At 41.2% G+C, this 16,267-nt stretch overlaps 1 protein-coding gene across 2 annotated transcripts in view; it reads left to right on the forward strand.

Moving 5' to 3' along the window:
- Positions 1-988: 988 nt before the first annotated feature.
- Positions 989-16,267, forward strand: part of Cacul1 (CDK2 associated cullin domain 1) — a 61,351-nt gene continuing 46,072 nt past the window's right edge. For both annotated transcript variants that reach the window (XM_085834088.1, XM_085834089.1), the window contains exon 1: positions 989-1,781. In XM_085834088.1, the coding sequence (XP_085690214.1) occupies positions 1,391-1,781 (391 nt within the window). In that variant the 5' untranslated portion in view covers positions 989-1,390. The remainder of the gene's footprint in view (positions 1,782-16,267) is intronic.

A 16,267-nucleotide genomic window follows, 5' to 3' on the forward strand; every position in this document is an offset into this window, starting at 1 on the left:
TAATCTGGGCCACACCTTCTGCTGGAGGTCTATATAAGGACAATGGAAAAAGTATTCATTCTTTGCCTGCTTGCACTTACTTGTCAACACATCTGTTGGAACCTATTTCTTCAGGATTCTAGTTTATACAGAAGACGAGCTGACTTAGCCTGGTGGGATTGAGCAACTACTTAGATTCTTAGAGCTCCCCATCACAGCTGGCCATTGCTAAGTTAGCTGGACTGCAGACTGTCATTCATCCCAATAATTTCTCTTAATACATAGAGACTTTCCATAAGTTCTGTGACTTTAGAGAACCCTAATAGTTTCTAACTGCACAGTGGTCAGAGAATGTGGTTATGTCAGTCCTCAGTCATGCAGAGACACTTGCTTAGAGACTTAGTATTTTTATCTTTTGTAAATGTTTCACATACTCTCAGAAGGAATGTGTATTGTGTAATTTCTGAAGCAATATTCTGTCCTTAGTTTGGGATACCTAGGGCTAAAAAAAGGGCGCACACCGACAGTCTACCCTTTGTGGAGTCTGTACCCAGGGCCTACTGCCACACTGTCCTTTCATTCCCCAAGCAAAGGCTCAGGCTGCGAGGTCAAGATCTGGGTGGCAAAGAGCCTGTGTCAGTGGGGGACCCTCACTATGGAAAGGTTAGCCAGCATGGGGCATGAAGGGACACTCAGGAGGCTGAGGAAAGAGGACTGCTTGGAGTTAGTTGGAGGCCAGTTTGGAGTACAAAAAGAAAACAGAAAAGACGAAAAGACTAAAAAAAAAAAAAGGGGGGGGGGAAAGGGGGCTGTTAAATATAAGAGCGTTGGTGCGCCGTTTTTGGTCCACTCTCGGGCACACCCAGACTAATTGTGGCAACAAGTTAGAGAACGCGCGTGCGCAGACCAAAGTCCTTTATCACGTAATGTCGGCCGGGGGCGGGGCCAGCGAATCCTGGTCTGGACACCTGGTCTAAACTGAAGGGGCGGGGGGAGTGGGGAGGGGAGGGAGAGGGAATCGCACCGCTGGGTGCATTCGCCTTGAGGTGACTCATAGCTCCCGCCCCCTTTTCGCCCAGCTTTCTCCCGGCCGTCCCTCGCATCACGTGCCTTCCTGGCCGCTCCCCCAGAGCCCTTTCCAAAGACCAGAAGAAACTGCTGTAAAATGTCGTGAGGGACGTCGCCCCTTTGCGGCTGCCTCTCAGAACCAGACCCCGGGAGTGCCCACCTCAGTCAGCGGTTCCTCTGGCGGAGTCGTCCTGACAGAGGGCGAAAGCGCTCGGTGCGCCACTGGATTTTTCGCCGCACCCGCGAGGGCTCCGGGCGATGTGAACTCGAGGCGGCTACTGCGCTCCCAGGCCCGGGGGCTGAGGTGGGCGGGCAGGTGCCTGGGAAGCCGCGGCCCGGCGGGATGGAGGAGAGCATGGAGGACGAGGAAATGCTCACCTACGAGGCAATGATGGACGACCAGAATCACAACAACTGGGAGGCCGCCGCGGACAGCTTCCGCCAGCCTCCGCCGGCCCCGCCGCTGCCCCCGCCGCCGCCGCCGCGGCCCTCGTCGTCCATCCCGGATCCAGGCCGAGAACTCCCGGGGGGACAGCTGCTGGCTGTGCACGCGGGCTCCATGGAGAGGAAGGGTCCTAAGGAAGGGCTCCCGATGGGGCCTCCGCCCTTGCCGGAGCCAAACGGGGTGATCATGATGTTGAAGAGCTGCGACGCAGCCGCCGCGGTGGCCAAGACGGCCCCTGCCCCCACCTCCAGCTCCACTATCAACATCAACACCTCCACCTCCAAGTTCCGTAAGTCTGTCCCTCCTCCACGACCCCCCCCCCCCATCCACGACCTCCCCCCCACCCCCCCGCCAGGCTTCTCCACATCACCTCGTGGAATCCCCCCGCCCTGAGTGTAACTTCACTTCCTTTGTTCCAGGCTTAGTTCTCTTTCCTTCTCTTAACCCTCCCACCCTCATTCGGTGACTGCAGCCAGTATCCGGCCAACCAGCCCGTGTTGCTTGTTACACCTGCGCAGCCTCAGTTTATGCTTCAGAAAAGATCTTTAATACTCCTGATCGTCTCTCAACATTAGTAAGCTCTTCTCTAGGGCGTCCCCTTTAAAGTTTCACCTTACAGAGCGAGAGGGAAAAGTAAGGCGGTCTTGAATTTCGTTAGAGGCCTTTAGTCTTTTTTTCAGCCAGAGAGCAAAGAAATGTGTTCTTGTATTCTTTGCCGCTGTACTTTAAGCAAATCGGGCTTCTGAACGTCGGTCTCTATCAACTCTTTGTTCTCTGTGAGTTTTTGCATCCTGTCAGGGAATTCTTAGTTACTTCTACTATGTAGTGGGAACTGCTACAAGTCTTTGAAGTTGATGTGTAAAATCACGTTCCAGAGAAGCGGTTCAGCAAGTGACCGTAACCAGGATCCTACCGCAGGTTGAACTTTTTAGCGGTCTACCTTGAAATTCACTTGCAGACAGAAGATAAAAACTGACCCCAAAATGTTCACAATCAGGCAGTGTGCTTCCATAGCTAGGTAAAGAATAAGGTGGTAGTGCTTTTTAGCCCAGAGTGGTGGTGGTAGTGTAAAAGGAACGTGGTGGCCAGGTCCTTGTTAACTGCAAATTTAGAATGACATCTCCTAATGTAACTGGAGATTTTATTTCTAGTTAAGTTTTATTAAGCTATAACAGTAATTGCCCACCTAGCTGTTGAATTTTTTTTTTTCCTGATGCAGATGTGTAGTCACAACCTTAGAAAAAAGTATTTATGGGACTAGCACACATTACTTATTTGCCTTCAAGATACGGCTTTAGGCAGGCACTTTGGTGTGGGTGTAGAAAGGAACTTTTATTTATGATTATTCCCTGTTAGACATACACACGACAGTCATTTACACAATGCAATTTATATGTTAAGTTGTGAAACTAGACTTTATAGTTGCAGTGTGATTTACCTTAAATGCTGAAGACAGTTTGGATTAATGCTTGAGTAGACTTTCTTTGATGAGTTAAGAAATGAACATTAAAAGCAGAAGTCGTCATCAGCTAAGCTCAGAGCAAAAGGATTTGCCAAACTTAAAGGTTATTTCTTGAAAAGATTAATAAAGGGAGTTAGGAATGCAGCCAGGTTGAAAGAGTGCTTGTCTAGCAGGCAGGAAGCCCCTGATTTGATCCCAGCAACTTATAAAACCTGACCTGGTGGCTCACAGCTGCAATCCCAGCACTCTGGAGGTAGAGGCAGGATGATCAAGAATTTCATCTTCCTTAGCTGCATATCCTGTTAAAGGCCAGCCTGTGATAACGTGAGACCCTGTCACAAAACAAAACAAAAAGGCTAGTAAGCTCAGACCTGTTAAAGATTGGTCAAGGGGAAAAGTTGCAAATAAATGAAATATAAAAATAGAATATTAGATTTTAAAAAGTTATATGGTAATAAATTTGAAAAGGTAAATGAAATATATGATAGTTAGGGAACCATTAACTCAGAAGTTAAGCATGGATGGACTAAGCTGAGACTAGTAGTAGTACTTTGTAATGATGAAGACTTTCCCTTTCAAATCTCTTGGTCCAGATATTCTTGTATACAAGCTCCATTTCATTTCCATAACCCTTTCTTTTTATAAATTCTGGAATGTAGGGCACAGAAGCAAGGTAAAACTAAAACCCCAAGTCCATTTTATAGGTTTAGTGAAATCTTGATTTAAAACTAGGTAAGATTATAGTTGTGTTAACACCTGTTAGCATAGAAATGAAAATCCTGTATACTATTAGCTCATCAGATCTAACTATGTCAAAAGAATTGTGATTCACGGTTTGTCCAAGTTTTTTTTTTTTTTTTTTTTCGATATATTGCTGTGATTTATCTCAGTAAATTGGAAAAAAAGTCATGACTTGATAACTTTTTAAAATGCCAATATCCAGTACCTAGTTGATACTGTGGTACTTGATACAAGGATAACTTAGTAATTCAGAGAGTGCAGGATAACTATTTAAAAGTCATTACCTTTAGCTAATAGGAATAATAATGGAGACATTTTCAATATAGTCACTATAAGATGGTAACTACCCATGGATGTTCCTTAACATATTAAGAAAAGTTCTTGTTGCTTGCATGGTGGTTCACATTTTTAATCCCTCCCGCCCCCCCAACACACACACACACACACACACACACACACACACACACACACGACGATCTTTTGAGTTCCAGGTCAGCCAAGGTAGACTCTGCCTCAAGAAAACAAACAAGACCCCTGAAACAAACCCTTTAGAATTTGGTAATAATTTCATTTATCAAGAACCACTGAAACCAAAAGAAAAACACAATGTAGATGGATTGTTAGGTTGAAGACCAGCATAGAAAAGATAAAATGTATACTAGTAGCAATGGTACCAAAAATAGATATCTGTATAATAGTTTAACAAATTATAGTGTCTATAAGTGAAATAACCTCAAAATACACAAGACTTAAGGACAGTGTAATTTTAATAAGTAACTGAGGAGAAATTCGCTAAATGGCTTGTTTCCATGTTCTTGAATCAAATTATTATAGGAATGCCCCTTTTCTCCATTTGAATCTAGAAAGTCAATTTAAGTACCACCAACCTTGTTTGATTTGTTTGACAGACTCTGTGTTGTTGACTCCATTACTTTTGACACAGTGCTGGCTGGTCTTGTAGCTGTCTTATTTACACGTGCCTCTGCCACTGTCAGGTGATTTCTGGTCTGTCTTGTGAGACTTCAGATCTGCTGCTTGCTCTTGGGTTCTTTGTGTTGCTGAGTTTAAAGACATCCTTGTGAACTTTGGGCATACATTTGGAATGTCCTCGCCATGTGGTTTGTATTTTTCTTGGTGTTTTTCTGAAGAGTAGATGTTTTTAGTTTCAATGTTAACTGATTTTTATCAGTCTTTTTCTTCTATGGCCTGTTTGTTTGTTTGTTTTGTATCCTGAGAAATACTTGTGTAACTCAAAGTCAAAATTTTTCTTGTAAAAGTATCTTTTTTACTGGCCTGATGTAATTGCTTTCTCGGAGGCCTATGTGCTCCCTTTTTAGTTCTTTCTGAGGTGGTTCATCTAGCTGTTCTGGCTCAAGCTCTTCTAGCTAACTGATTCAATCTAGCTTTTCTCAGCTTTTCACTGAATTGCTGTGCTTGACTTGAAAGTGATATTTTAATCTTCTGGCTCCTCCTTATTCTTTGGCTTCACCTGCCCCTGCTGACTTGCTCTGAACTGCATGGACTCATGAACAAACTCAACTCTCCTGAACTGAACTGAACTGAACTGACTGAACAAAATTGACTGACTAGAACTAGAGACCTGAATGCCTACCTGTTTCCTGAGTGCTGGATGGCATGTATTATCATTCCCAGACCTAAGGTGTTTTTTGTTTTTGTTTTTTTTTGGTTTTGTTTTTGTTTGTTTTTACACAAGAAACTTGCTCTATGCCAAGCTATCCTTGAACTCAGAGCAGACCTCTGTCTCCCAGGATTAAAGGCCTGTCTGTATTCCAGCCAGATCACATAGAACTAGAAGGCCTTTGGATGTGATCCCTTGGCAGACTATCTGTGTTGCTGGATTAAAATTCCTCTACATTTTCACCTAGAAATGTTGTGAGTTTAGCTTTTAACCTGTGGCCTGAATTATGAGCTTATGTGTGTGTGGTGTGAGAGGTACATTCTTTTCCTCATATATGTCCAGTTGTGTCAGCAATATTCAATTTAAAACTACCCTTGCCATTTTGATAGTTTTGTAAGAAAGTAACTGACAATATATGTATAGATTTCAATTCTGTTCACAAACCCCTTTATGTGGGGTGTCATGTTCAGGATTGTTGTGTCCTGGACTGAGTGTTTTATGATGGAATGTCTGTCTGTCCTTGGTAGTGTCCAGTGTCTTTAGATTTCCAGGTTCATTGTGTGATGTCTTTTTTAGTCCTTTTGTTTTTAATCTAAACTGCATTTGTTGTGCACAAAATGTGGTTGAATCTTGCTCTTTTAAAGATTTATGGCAGTCCATCATTCTGTCCTCCTTCCTTTCTTCTTTCTTCTCCCCTATTTCTCTCCCCCCTCTCTTTTTCCTTTCTTTTCTTTCCTTCTGGTTTTGAGATGGAGATTTTCTTTGTAGCCCTGGTTGTCCTGGAACTCAGAGTTCCACCTGCCTGTGCCTTCAAGATAAAGGAATGGCCACCATGCCCTGCCCCAAGCCTCTTTCAAAAGCCCAGTTGAAGACTTTTCACATTTACTGTAAGGTTGAAGTCCATTATCTATTTTCTTTCTCTTAGTTTTTTATCTTTTGATACTTTTTTTTTTTTTTTGAGGCCCTGGCTGGTCTTAAACTGACTTTAAACTCCAGTCCCAAGGAGGGAGTCCTTGGCCATACCCATATGCTGTGTGGATCTTAAATGTTTAGCCCACTTTTGATGAAATATGACTTCAGTTTGGCTTCTTACCCTCCGTTTTGCTTCTTAGTGGTCACCGGAAGAGTTGCAGTGTGGAAAATTTCAAATAAAGTATGGCCTTTGCTAGACTCTCTCACATAGAGTTTGAAAATCTGTAGTTCTTCATCTTCCTTTCTTTTATCCTATTTGTGTGCTACTGCTGTAGATAGCTGTCAAACACTTAGGTATCCCATGACCTAGGTGACCGTTGTTTAATGGTAGCCATTTAATATTTTTTCAAGTGAAAACTACACAACTTATTGGCCATCTTAGAGTGAATAGTTGCGAGGCATTCAGTACATTGTGTGGTACAATCACTGCTTTTTCTAGTTCTATGCTGTTTTTATCACTTCCAAATAAATGTTTATACCCATTATACAATCAGTCCCCACTCCTACCTCCTGGCATCTCCTAATCTGCCATGTTTGTGTGTGTGTGTGTGCTTATCTTTTCTAGAATCATAAGATGAGATTACTTTTTAGAGAGTCAGAACCTAGTGTTTTTTTGAGTAAGAATGGCCTCTATAGATTCTTATATTTGAATGATTAATAGTCAGGAAGTGGCACTATTTGAGGATAGGTGGTGTGACCTTGTTGGACAGTGTCATTGGCCAAAACCCATACCAGGCACAGTCTCTGTCTCTGCCTGTGGATTAGGATGTAGAGCTCAACTCTAGCATCATGCCTGTCACCATGCTCCCTAAGCCTCTGACACTGTAAGCAAGCTCTCAGTTAAATGCTTTCCTTTATTAGAGTTGCTGTGGTCCTGGTGTCACTTCACATCAATAGAATGACTAAGACAGCTGGGAAAGAAATCTTTTATATTATCCTTTGTGTTGCTGTTGTTCCTTTAGATTTTGGCTTCCATAAAAATTTTAGCTAATTTTTTTTTCTGAGACACTGTTTATATTTGTAGCCCAGGTACTTCTGGAACTCATTCAGTAGATCAGACTGGCCTCAAACTCTTCACCTGCCTCGGCCTCCTGAGTGCTGGGTGACCCTCCTCTGCTGCCACCACCCAGCATGGTAATACCCCCCCCCCCTTTATTTATTTATTTATTTATTTATTCACTTTACATCCCCATTGCAGCCTCCTTGCCTCCCAGTCTGTCCCTCACACCAACCCTCCTCCTCCCCTATCCTTCTCTTCACCTCTGAGAAGGGGGATGTTCATCCCTTGGAACCAACCCATCCTGGCACCTCAAGTCACTGAGGACTAGGTACATCCTCTCCCTCTGAGGCCAGACAAGACAGCCCAGTTAGAGGAGCACAGTCCATAGGTAGGCAGCAGAGTCAGGGTAAGCCCCTGCTCCAGTTTTTAGGGGACCCATATGAAGACCAAGCTGTACATCTACATATGTGGAAGCAGGATAGGTGGCAGTTAGGTCTAGCCCTTGACTGCTCTTTGTTTGTTGACGGAGTCTCTAGGAGCCCCCAAGGGTCCAAGTTAGACTCTGTTGGTCTTCTTGTGGAGTCATGTCCCTTTTGGGTTCCTCAATCCTTTCCCCAACTGTTCCACCAGACTTTCTGAGCTGAGTCTGGGTCTCTGCATGTTTCTGTCATCTGGGTGGAGCCTCTCAGAGGTGAGTTATGCTAGGCTCTTGTTTGTGAATCCAGGCTGACAGATGTAAAGATCGCTTGAGGCTCTTAAAGGAAGGCAGGCTAGCAATGTCTCTCTAGATCTTCCAAGTACAGCTCAGCACATTTCCCTCCAAATCGGCAGGGATTGCTTTGGTTCTATTGTCCTTGACTTAGTTAGCTTTTGCTTGACTATAGAAGTCTTTATTTTCTAAGAATATGTTTTACTGAATTGTGTATGTATAGTTATCTATAAAATTCTATATGTATAGCCCCCCCTTTTCCCATTAGCATCTTTCTATTGTCTCTTGACCTTTATTGTTAACTTAAAATCAATTTTTATTAATTCTTTGAGAATATCACATATGCATATAATATATTTTATTTATTCTTACAGGATCTTTTGGCTCTAGCAGTCTTGGTAACTGAGGATGACTTTGAATTTTTCACTCTCCTGCCTTCACTCCAGGAAATCTGGGATTGTGCCTAGCTTATACCTGCCAATTATCTAACCCAGGGCATTTTGAAGCACTCTATGAACTGAGCCACATCTCTGGCCCTGCTTTATCTTTTTAGCAATCAGAAATTTAACTGTGATATTCCCCAAGGGCCAGTTTTTCTGTGTTTATCCTCCTTGATTTTCCTGAATTTAGAATTTGTCAGATTATCTCCCCCACCCCACCCCCATTTCCACTTGGCAGAGTACTTTTGCTTTATGAGTAGTGAAGCACTGCTCATTTGTTTGCTCTTTGAACAAAAATAGTTCTCTAAAAACTGTGCATGCCTGTGCATGTGCTTCTGTGCATGTGTGTGTGTGAGTGTGCGTGAGTGTGTGTGAGTGTGAGTGTGTGTGAGTGTGCGTGTGTGAGTGTGAGTGTGTGTGAGTGTGCATGTGTGTGTGAGAGTGTGTGTGAGTGTGCATGTGTGTGTGTGTGTGTGTGTGTGAGTGTGCATGTGTGTGTGTGAGTGTGTGTGAGTGTGCATGTGTGTGTGTGAGTGTGTGTGAGTGTGAGTGTGTGTGAGTGTGCATGTGTGTGTGTGAGTGTGTGTGAGTGTGTGTGAGTGTGTGTGTGTGTGAGTGTGCGTGAGTGTGTGTGAGTGTGCGTGAGTGTGTGTGAGTGTGTGTGAGTGTGTGTGAGTGTGTGTGAGTGTGTGTGAGTGTTTCCCAGAGGATGAAGACTGTGGAGTTACTGCTCTCCTGTCTTTATATGGATTCTATAGATTGAATTTAGGGTTTCAGGCTTTATTTGTTGAGCTGCCTGGTCACCCTACTTGTTTTATTGCTTTGTGTGCGTGCTTCCTGATCTGTTCATTTTTAGTGTCCAATCTATTGATACAGATTTACTGGGGATTGACTGTAGTGCAGGTTGACATCCAGACTAGGTGTTGTTAATTGAACAAATCCTCAGTGGTGTGAGCACAGAGCCTTTAGTACGCTTATTCTAAGGACTTATCTGCAGTTAACTCCCTTGGTGTTTGGCACCCTCAAGATCCATTTCCACGTGTATTCAGTCTTAGGTGTTTTTATGGATGTTACTAACCTCTTTTTCATTACTTGGAACTTTCTTTCTGTGAAGTCTTATTCTAGCTAGAGGTCTTGAGACAGCTTGGGCTCTCAGATTGATCAGCTTTTGCCATGCTGGCTTCATTCTGGGGCTCAGAGTTCTGCTATATCACAGGTATTGTTTTTTTTTTTTTTTCCTTAATAGGTGTGTTTAGGCATTGGATTAAATATCTTGGTTTCCATAATCTTAAGTATTCCATTTATTTGTCTGTCTGTCTGTTTATCTATTTATCTATCTTCAGTATGTCAGCCTAGTACCTCTAATAGTTAAGAGGTCTTACATGCATTGATCCAAATGAGCTACATATATGAGAGTATGTGTAGAGGCTAGAAGGTAACCTTGGCATCATTGATTGGAGGAGACTTAGTAACCCACAGCACTAATATTTCTTGCCCCCATGTGAGCAGGCAATTCATAATATTTCAAATTTAACCTAATAAAATTGCTGTTTTTCTAGTTTTTAGTTAACTTTTGAATTATTGAAAATATTAACTGATTTTTTTTACTAAATCTTTTGGTTATCAGGGTCTATCCTCCAGTTTGCAAAGTGGTTGATGGGCTCAGCTTGTGGTGGTGTTTGGCATCTTATAGCTTAGTAGCTGTGTTTGGCAAGCATCACTATGAATATGATCCATTGGCTGAACTTTAGAATATTACTGAGGCTCTTCATCTCCTTTTTGTTTTTTATTTTTAAAAACTGATATCACATGAAATGTCATTGATAAAGAGAAATCCAGTTTTGTATATAGAGCTTAGTTTCAAATCTGAAGAAAACAGAGTTTACTTCTTTTGTAAATCAGCACTGTTGGTTGTTAGACACTTTGTGACGTTTATTGACCTTGTCCCTTTCCAGTGTGTCTCAGTACCATAAACTGGTCTTGTGTCTCTGTTGTAGCTGACAGTTGGCTGTTAGCCTCTGTAGATCTACTAATACATAGTTACAGATGTGCTAATTAGACATTTGAATGGTATTTTATTCGGTGAGTGTTTATTGTATGGCAAAGTAGTGCTTCAGCTTTTGATAATGATGTGGAATGAGACACAGTGTGAGATGATGAACAGACAGATGCTGGTGTGTTATGACTAGATGTTAAAGAGTTGTGTATCACAGAGCTGATAGCATAGAGGGGAGAGAGAATCCTTACAAGATGTTTGCTAGAAGAGTGGAGAAATGGGGAGTAGTTGGATTTGAATGTCCTTGCAGAGGGAGCAACCTGTGAACCAGGGTTTTTGGGGGGGAGCTGAGGGTGTAAGAAAGGAGTGGCACAAATCACATCCCAATGGATAGAAATGGTTGATAAGAATGGGAATCACGCCACTAAGTGTTAAGGGAATAAGCACCCTTGTTGTGTTTTAGTGTGAGTGGAGGAATTAGAGACAATGACCAGTTTGAGGTGGTAATGATTGTAGGCAGGAAATAGAGCCTGAATGAACAAAACTTTGGAGAAGGGGCTTTCAGATTTGGTAGGTTTTAGGGTGTCTACAGAATTTTGGGTTGAAGAAGGGAGGATGAAAGATTGATGGTTTGAACTCTGAACGTCTTCATTTCTCCAGTCTTAGAATATTAGAAATCCTAAAACAGCAGTTTCACTAAAGATTTTTGCTGTTATTAAAAATAATACAAGTTTTGGGGGCAGTAGAGATTAGCTCAGTGGTTAAGAACACTTGCTGATCTTGTAGAAGACCTGAGTTCAGTTCTCAGCACCTACATTGGATGGCTCACCACCACTTGTGACTATAGTTCCAGAGGATCTGACATCCTTTTTTGTTCTCTGTGGGCATCTGCATGAATGAGTCATACATAAACAAATGCAGGCATACATAAATATATAGAATATATTTTAAAAATACAGTTTTATGGGCTGGAGACATGGCAGCGGTTAAGAGCACAGACTGCTCTTCCAGAGGTCCTCAGTTCAATACCCAGCAACCACATGGTGGCTCACAACCATCTGTAATGGGATCTGATACTCTCTTCTGGTGTGTCCAAAACCAGCTACAGTGTGCTCATAAATAAAATAAATAAAATCTTTTTTTTTTTTTAAATACAGTTTTGTGCTGGAAACACGCAATTGTATGGGAAGACAGAATCAGAGATCTGGAGCTGTGCTTTCCCTGTTCTAGAGTTTCCCCAGGAGCCAGTTACTTGCTGGAATCAGCACCTCTTGTGGTGTTTACCCACAGTTCATGGTATTTTGTTGTTGTCACTTAGTTTCTCACACTTGACTTACCACAATTAAGGTATTTTAATAATTAGTTTCTGGTTTAATAAAAGCTATTTGCTGATAGTCACTGAAGGGCCAAAATGTACTCATATTACACTCTATTTGATCTGGAACTTTGGCATATTTTTGTTGAACCTTCTCTCTCTCTCTCTCTCTCTTTTTTCTTTTTAAGGCAGAGTCTCATTATAGCCCTGGCCATCCTGGAACTTACATTTCTCCTTTCTCCTCATTCTCTTGAATTATTGGTAGACCTGTGGAATTTCCCATTCATTTTTCTGATGGTTAGCTAGATTCATTTCTTCATCCCTCTCAGAATTTGGCTGTATTTTTAATTTTTTAAACATCTGGAATTTTTTGTCATGACAGTTTTTAATTGTATCTTTTAAAATTACATCTGCTATTGTGTATATTTGTGTTCATGTTAGCATGCTCCTGTGTACCACAGAGCACATGTGGAGGTCAGAGGACAGTTTGCAGGAGTTGGTTTTCTCCTTCCACCACGTTGGTTCCAAGATTGAACTCAGATCCTCAGGCTTATTGTAAGCATTTTGAGCCTTTTGCCAGCTCTATTTATGTAATTTTGAGAATAGTAATTACAGATATTTTTAAAAACGATTTCTATCCTTTGAATTACCTTTGCTTTTAGCTTGTCATTTTTTTTTTTGTTGTTTTGTTCTTCATGATGATCATCCCTCACCATCTATTCTTAGTTAAAGTTGAGACTGTTTGGCAGGTCTGTGTTTATAGGGCACTTTGCCAAGTTGATAGTGCTGTGCTTCATTTTGCACTGATCAGATGCAGACTTGCAGTTTTGCTGATGAACTGCCAAGTACTAGTATATGAGTGTCTTTCTTTGGGGGTTTTCAGTTTCTAAGGAAAGGATTTTCATTCTGAGAAAAAGAAGGGGTGAATAAGTGGATTAGGGAGTATAGTGTATTTCTCTTGGTTGATAGCCCTCAGAAGTATAGGGTTAGGTTTGATAGTGAGCAGTTTCCACCTCTGCATAGTCTACCAGCTCTGGACTTTACATGCCCCTGCCAGCCCTCATCTGTCTAGGTCTTTCAGAACTCTGTTTTAACTTTTTACTGTTTAGTTTACAGCTCTACTTCCCAGCTGTGTGGAAGTAACCCACAGTTCCTGGCCTCTGGTCTTGAATGTTTGGCTCCTGCTTTATTCCATCTTCACTGCTTTGTTTCATCTTCAGAGCTCAGAAATTTTAGGATTCAGTGCCAAAGAGTTATAGACCTGTTGAAATGTTAAGAGACAATAAAGAATTTTAAAGTGATGGTATACTTGTAATTAGTGTAGTTGAGAGCAGATTTCCTTTTTTAGATACTTTCACTTTGGTGAGAATTTGGATTAGATGGAATTGGTACCATAATAGATGTCATGATAGCCCTGACCATTTCATAAGGTACTGTCATGATGGGTTTTTGTTCATAGCTGTGTCTCAAGTTCAAATGTGATGGTAGAATTGTAGAGCAGTATTTGTCATGCAGTCCCTTGTAGAAATTTCCATCTTAGGCAATAGCCACGGCATTGAGTGTTCTGTTGAAGGCATTCTACTATTCCTCGTGAAGAAATGGGTTCTAAGTAGTAGAACGTAATGATGTAGTTATCTTAAAGCTTTACAACCTTTCAGTGTCTGGAAAAATGCACTTCATTTGAAGCAAAAACGTATGTTAGATAGGCTTGCCTGGATTACAGCACATCTTTTGGGCAGGTTAGTAGCATAGAACTCCTAATAAACATGTTAATGAGGAATAAAAACAAGATACCAGTGTTATCTGGTGATGTGAATGTAACTCCAGAACCTATAGGAAGAGTGACTTCATAGTATCTACAATAGATAGACATTTTAAGTTCTCTATAGTGTCTCCAAATCCCTGAACTCTTAAGTCCCCCAAATACCCAAAGCCTTTTCATAGAATTTGACCAAGTAGAAAGAATCTATGTAACTCCACTAGGTTTCAGATAGCTGTTCTCTTCTATTGGCAAACAAAAACATTACCAAATAGGTGGTAGAGTTGGGTTTTCTCTCCTCAGGCTATTTATAATGAGGAGTTTTTGTTTTTAAATTGTTCTCCTAATAATAACTGTTTCACTGTTCTGTGTTTTTTGTTCTTGTTTTTGTTTTGAGATGATCCTCATACCTTTACTTCTGGAGCCCTGAGGTTGCAGGAATACACTTCCACATTCAGTTTATGCTTTCTGTGGAGCTGGGGTCAACCCAGAGTTTTGTGCTTGCTAGGCAAGTGCTCTATCAACTAAGCTACACCCTAGTTAAGTTATTTTCCTTTTCAGCAAGAGTTTTTAAATACTTTCGTTTATTAGGATATATTATCTTGTTTTTGTTTTGACCATTTGCTCCCCTTATACCCAAAGACTTCTTCCCATTCTGAAAGTATTATTACTGGCCTCAGCTCTTCCGTCTAGTGCTTTAAAGAGTTCAGTCAACCTCTTTTAATGGAGGGAGCAGAATGTTCTGCCTGATGTAATGTTTTGAGCAATGGTGAGAGACTGGCTTGTTATACCAAGGTGAGCATGTGGTGATAAGTGATGATTTTCTATTAGAAAACATTCACTTTCTCCATCCCATCTGACACCTAGTTATTAGTTACAGTTAATTTAAAAAGCTTTATTTCAGATGTAATTTAACTTAGCTTATTTTAAAATCACCATTACTGATTTGAGATTCAGCACTATTTAAGGTGGCATTCTTGGTGGGGAGTAGGGGTACCAAGTGGAACTTTGGTGAGTTTGTATGAAAGCACTTCTTTGCTGCTCTTTTAATATTGTCTTTGATATATTTATTTATACATTTAATTGTCCACAGTGTAAGATGACAATTTACTAACAATCCAGGGAAGAAAGTAGGTGTGACCTTCCCTGGCTACACTGAACTGTTTATGATATGGGGCAGTGGTTCTCAAACTTGAGCAGTCTTCAGGGTCATATGGGAAGGGCATGTTGAACAGATTCTAGGGTGTCTTTCAACTCTGGTGTTCTGATTAGGCCTAGGGTAGAATCTAACAGTTCATATGACTAGCTACCTTCCGCATGATGCTCCTTCTCCTCTAGCCAGTAGGCTTTGAGAGCCACTGTTGGGAGTGGAACCATCAGTCTGCATTAGGTAGACCAGTCTGATGAAAGTACAAGTAAATACAAGAGGGTTAAGTAGCAGGACGAACTTGATTTGCAACAGCCTATGTGAAATTGAATTCCAGTCAGCAAATAGTATACCTTGCATTGTTTCTCCAATAAGTACTTAATTTTGTCTAAGGTAGTTCACCTGCAGACTTTATGACTACTTAGCAGTTCGGAGTTGGGGCTCTATGGTGATTGTGTCAAATCCTCCCCACTTCTAGGCAGGGTTTGTCTGTAGCCCTACTTGTCCTGGAACTTGCTTTGTAGATCAGGCTGGCCCCAAACTCAGGTCCACCTACCTCTGCCTGAGATTAAAGGTGTGAGCCATCACAACTGTCCAGCTTGTGATATTTTAATAATGTATTTGGTTGATGAAAGTGCCAGCTGTGACTCTGACAGTTTCCTAGCTTTTAGCAGCTGTATAGTATCTCCTAAGCTCCAGGTTCCAGCTATATGTATTTTAAACTTAGTTTCATTTTGTTGCAGTAGTGGTAGGTTTAACTACCTTTGCAGAGTCAGGTTGTTTTGAGTTTGTTGTTTCCCACATGTATTTTGAGCCTCACCTTTGTGGCAGTTGTTTTGAGAAGACACAAGTTTTATTTTTAGTTGGAATGTCTTTTTGTGAACTCACACCTTTTGGTTCACTTGCTTTTCATTCTTTTTTCATCATGTATTCCAGGCTGGCCTTGCACTTACTGTGTAATTCAGCCATCTTCTGTCCTCAGTATTCCAAGCACTAGGATTTTAGGTGTGCACCATATGCCAGGCTGTGACAGACACTTGAGTTCTCAGCCACTGAGCTTAAGTTTCCCAAATAGAGATTTAGAATATTAAAAGTCTCTAGGAGAATTGTGCAAACCCCCCCCCCCCCGCCCCAGCCCAACATTAGGAAGAGTCAAACCTAGGGTTTCATGCTAGGCAAATGCTCTATAATTTATATATATGTATATATATATATATATGTATATATATACATATATATACATATATATTCTCCTCAGCTTTATGTTGTCAGAACTTTCCATGCCTATTTTTTTTCACTGTCGGCTCTGATTCATTTGTCAGGTAGACTTGTCACATTTCCATTTCATTTTTACCTCTATAGCCTACAACTTTGATGATTCACTGTATAGCTTACAGTTCTGTTGGTTTTGACACCGAGTAGTGTATTGTTATTTCAATTTTATACAACAAATCTCATTGCCCTAAATAAAGATCTCCCTGTTAACCATTTATAGATAAGCCTTTTCCTTACTGACAACTCCCTGGCAATTACTGATATGTTTTTATCCTTAAAGTCTTGCCTATGTTAATATTATATACATGGAATTCTTACAG

Source organism: Mus caroli, unplaced genomic scaffold (assembly GCF_978045245.1).
Source record: "Mus caroli unplaced genomic scaffold, Mus_caroli_1 scaffold_20, whole genome shotgun sequence".
Lineage (NCBI taxonomy): Eukaryota > Metazoa > Chordata > Mammalia > Rodentia > Muridae > Mus > Mus caroli.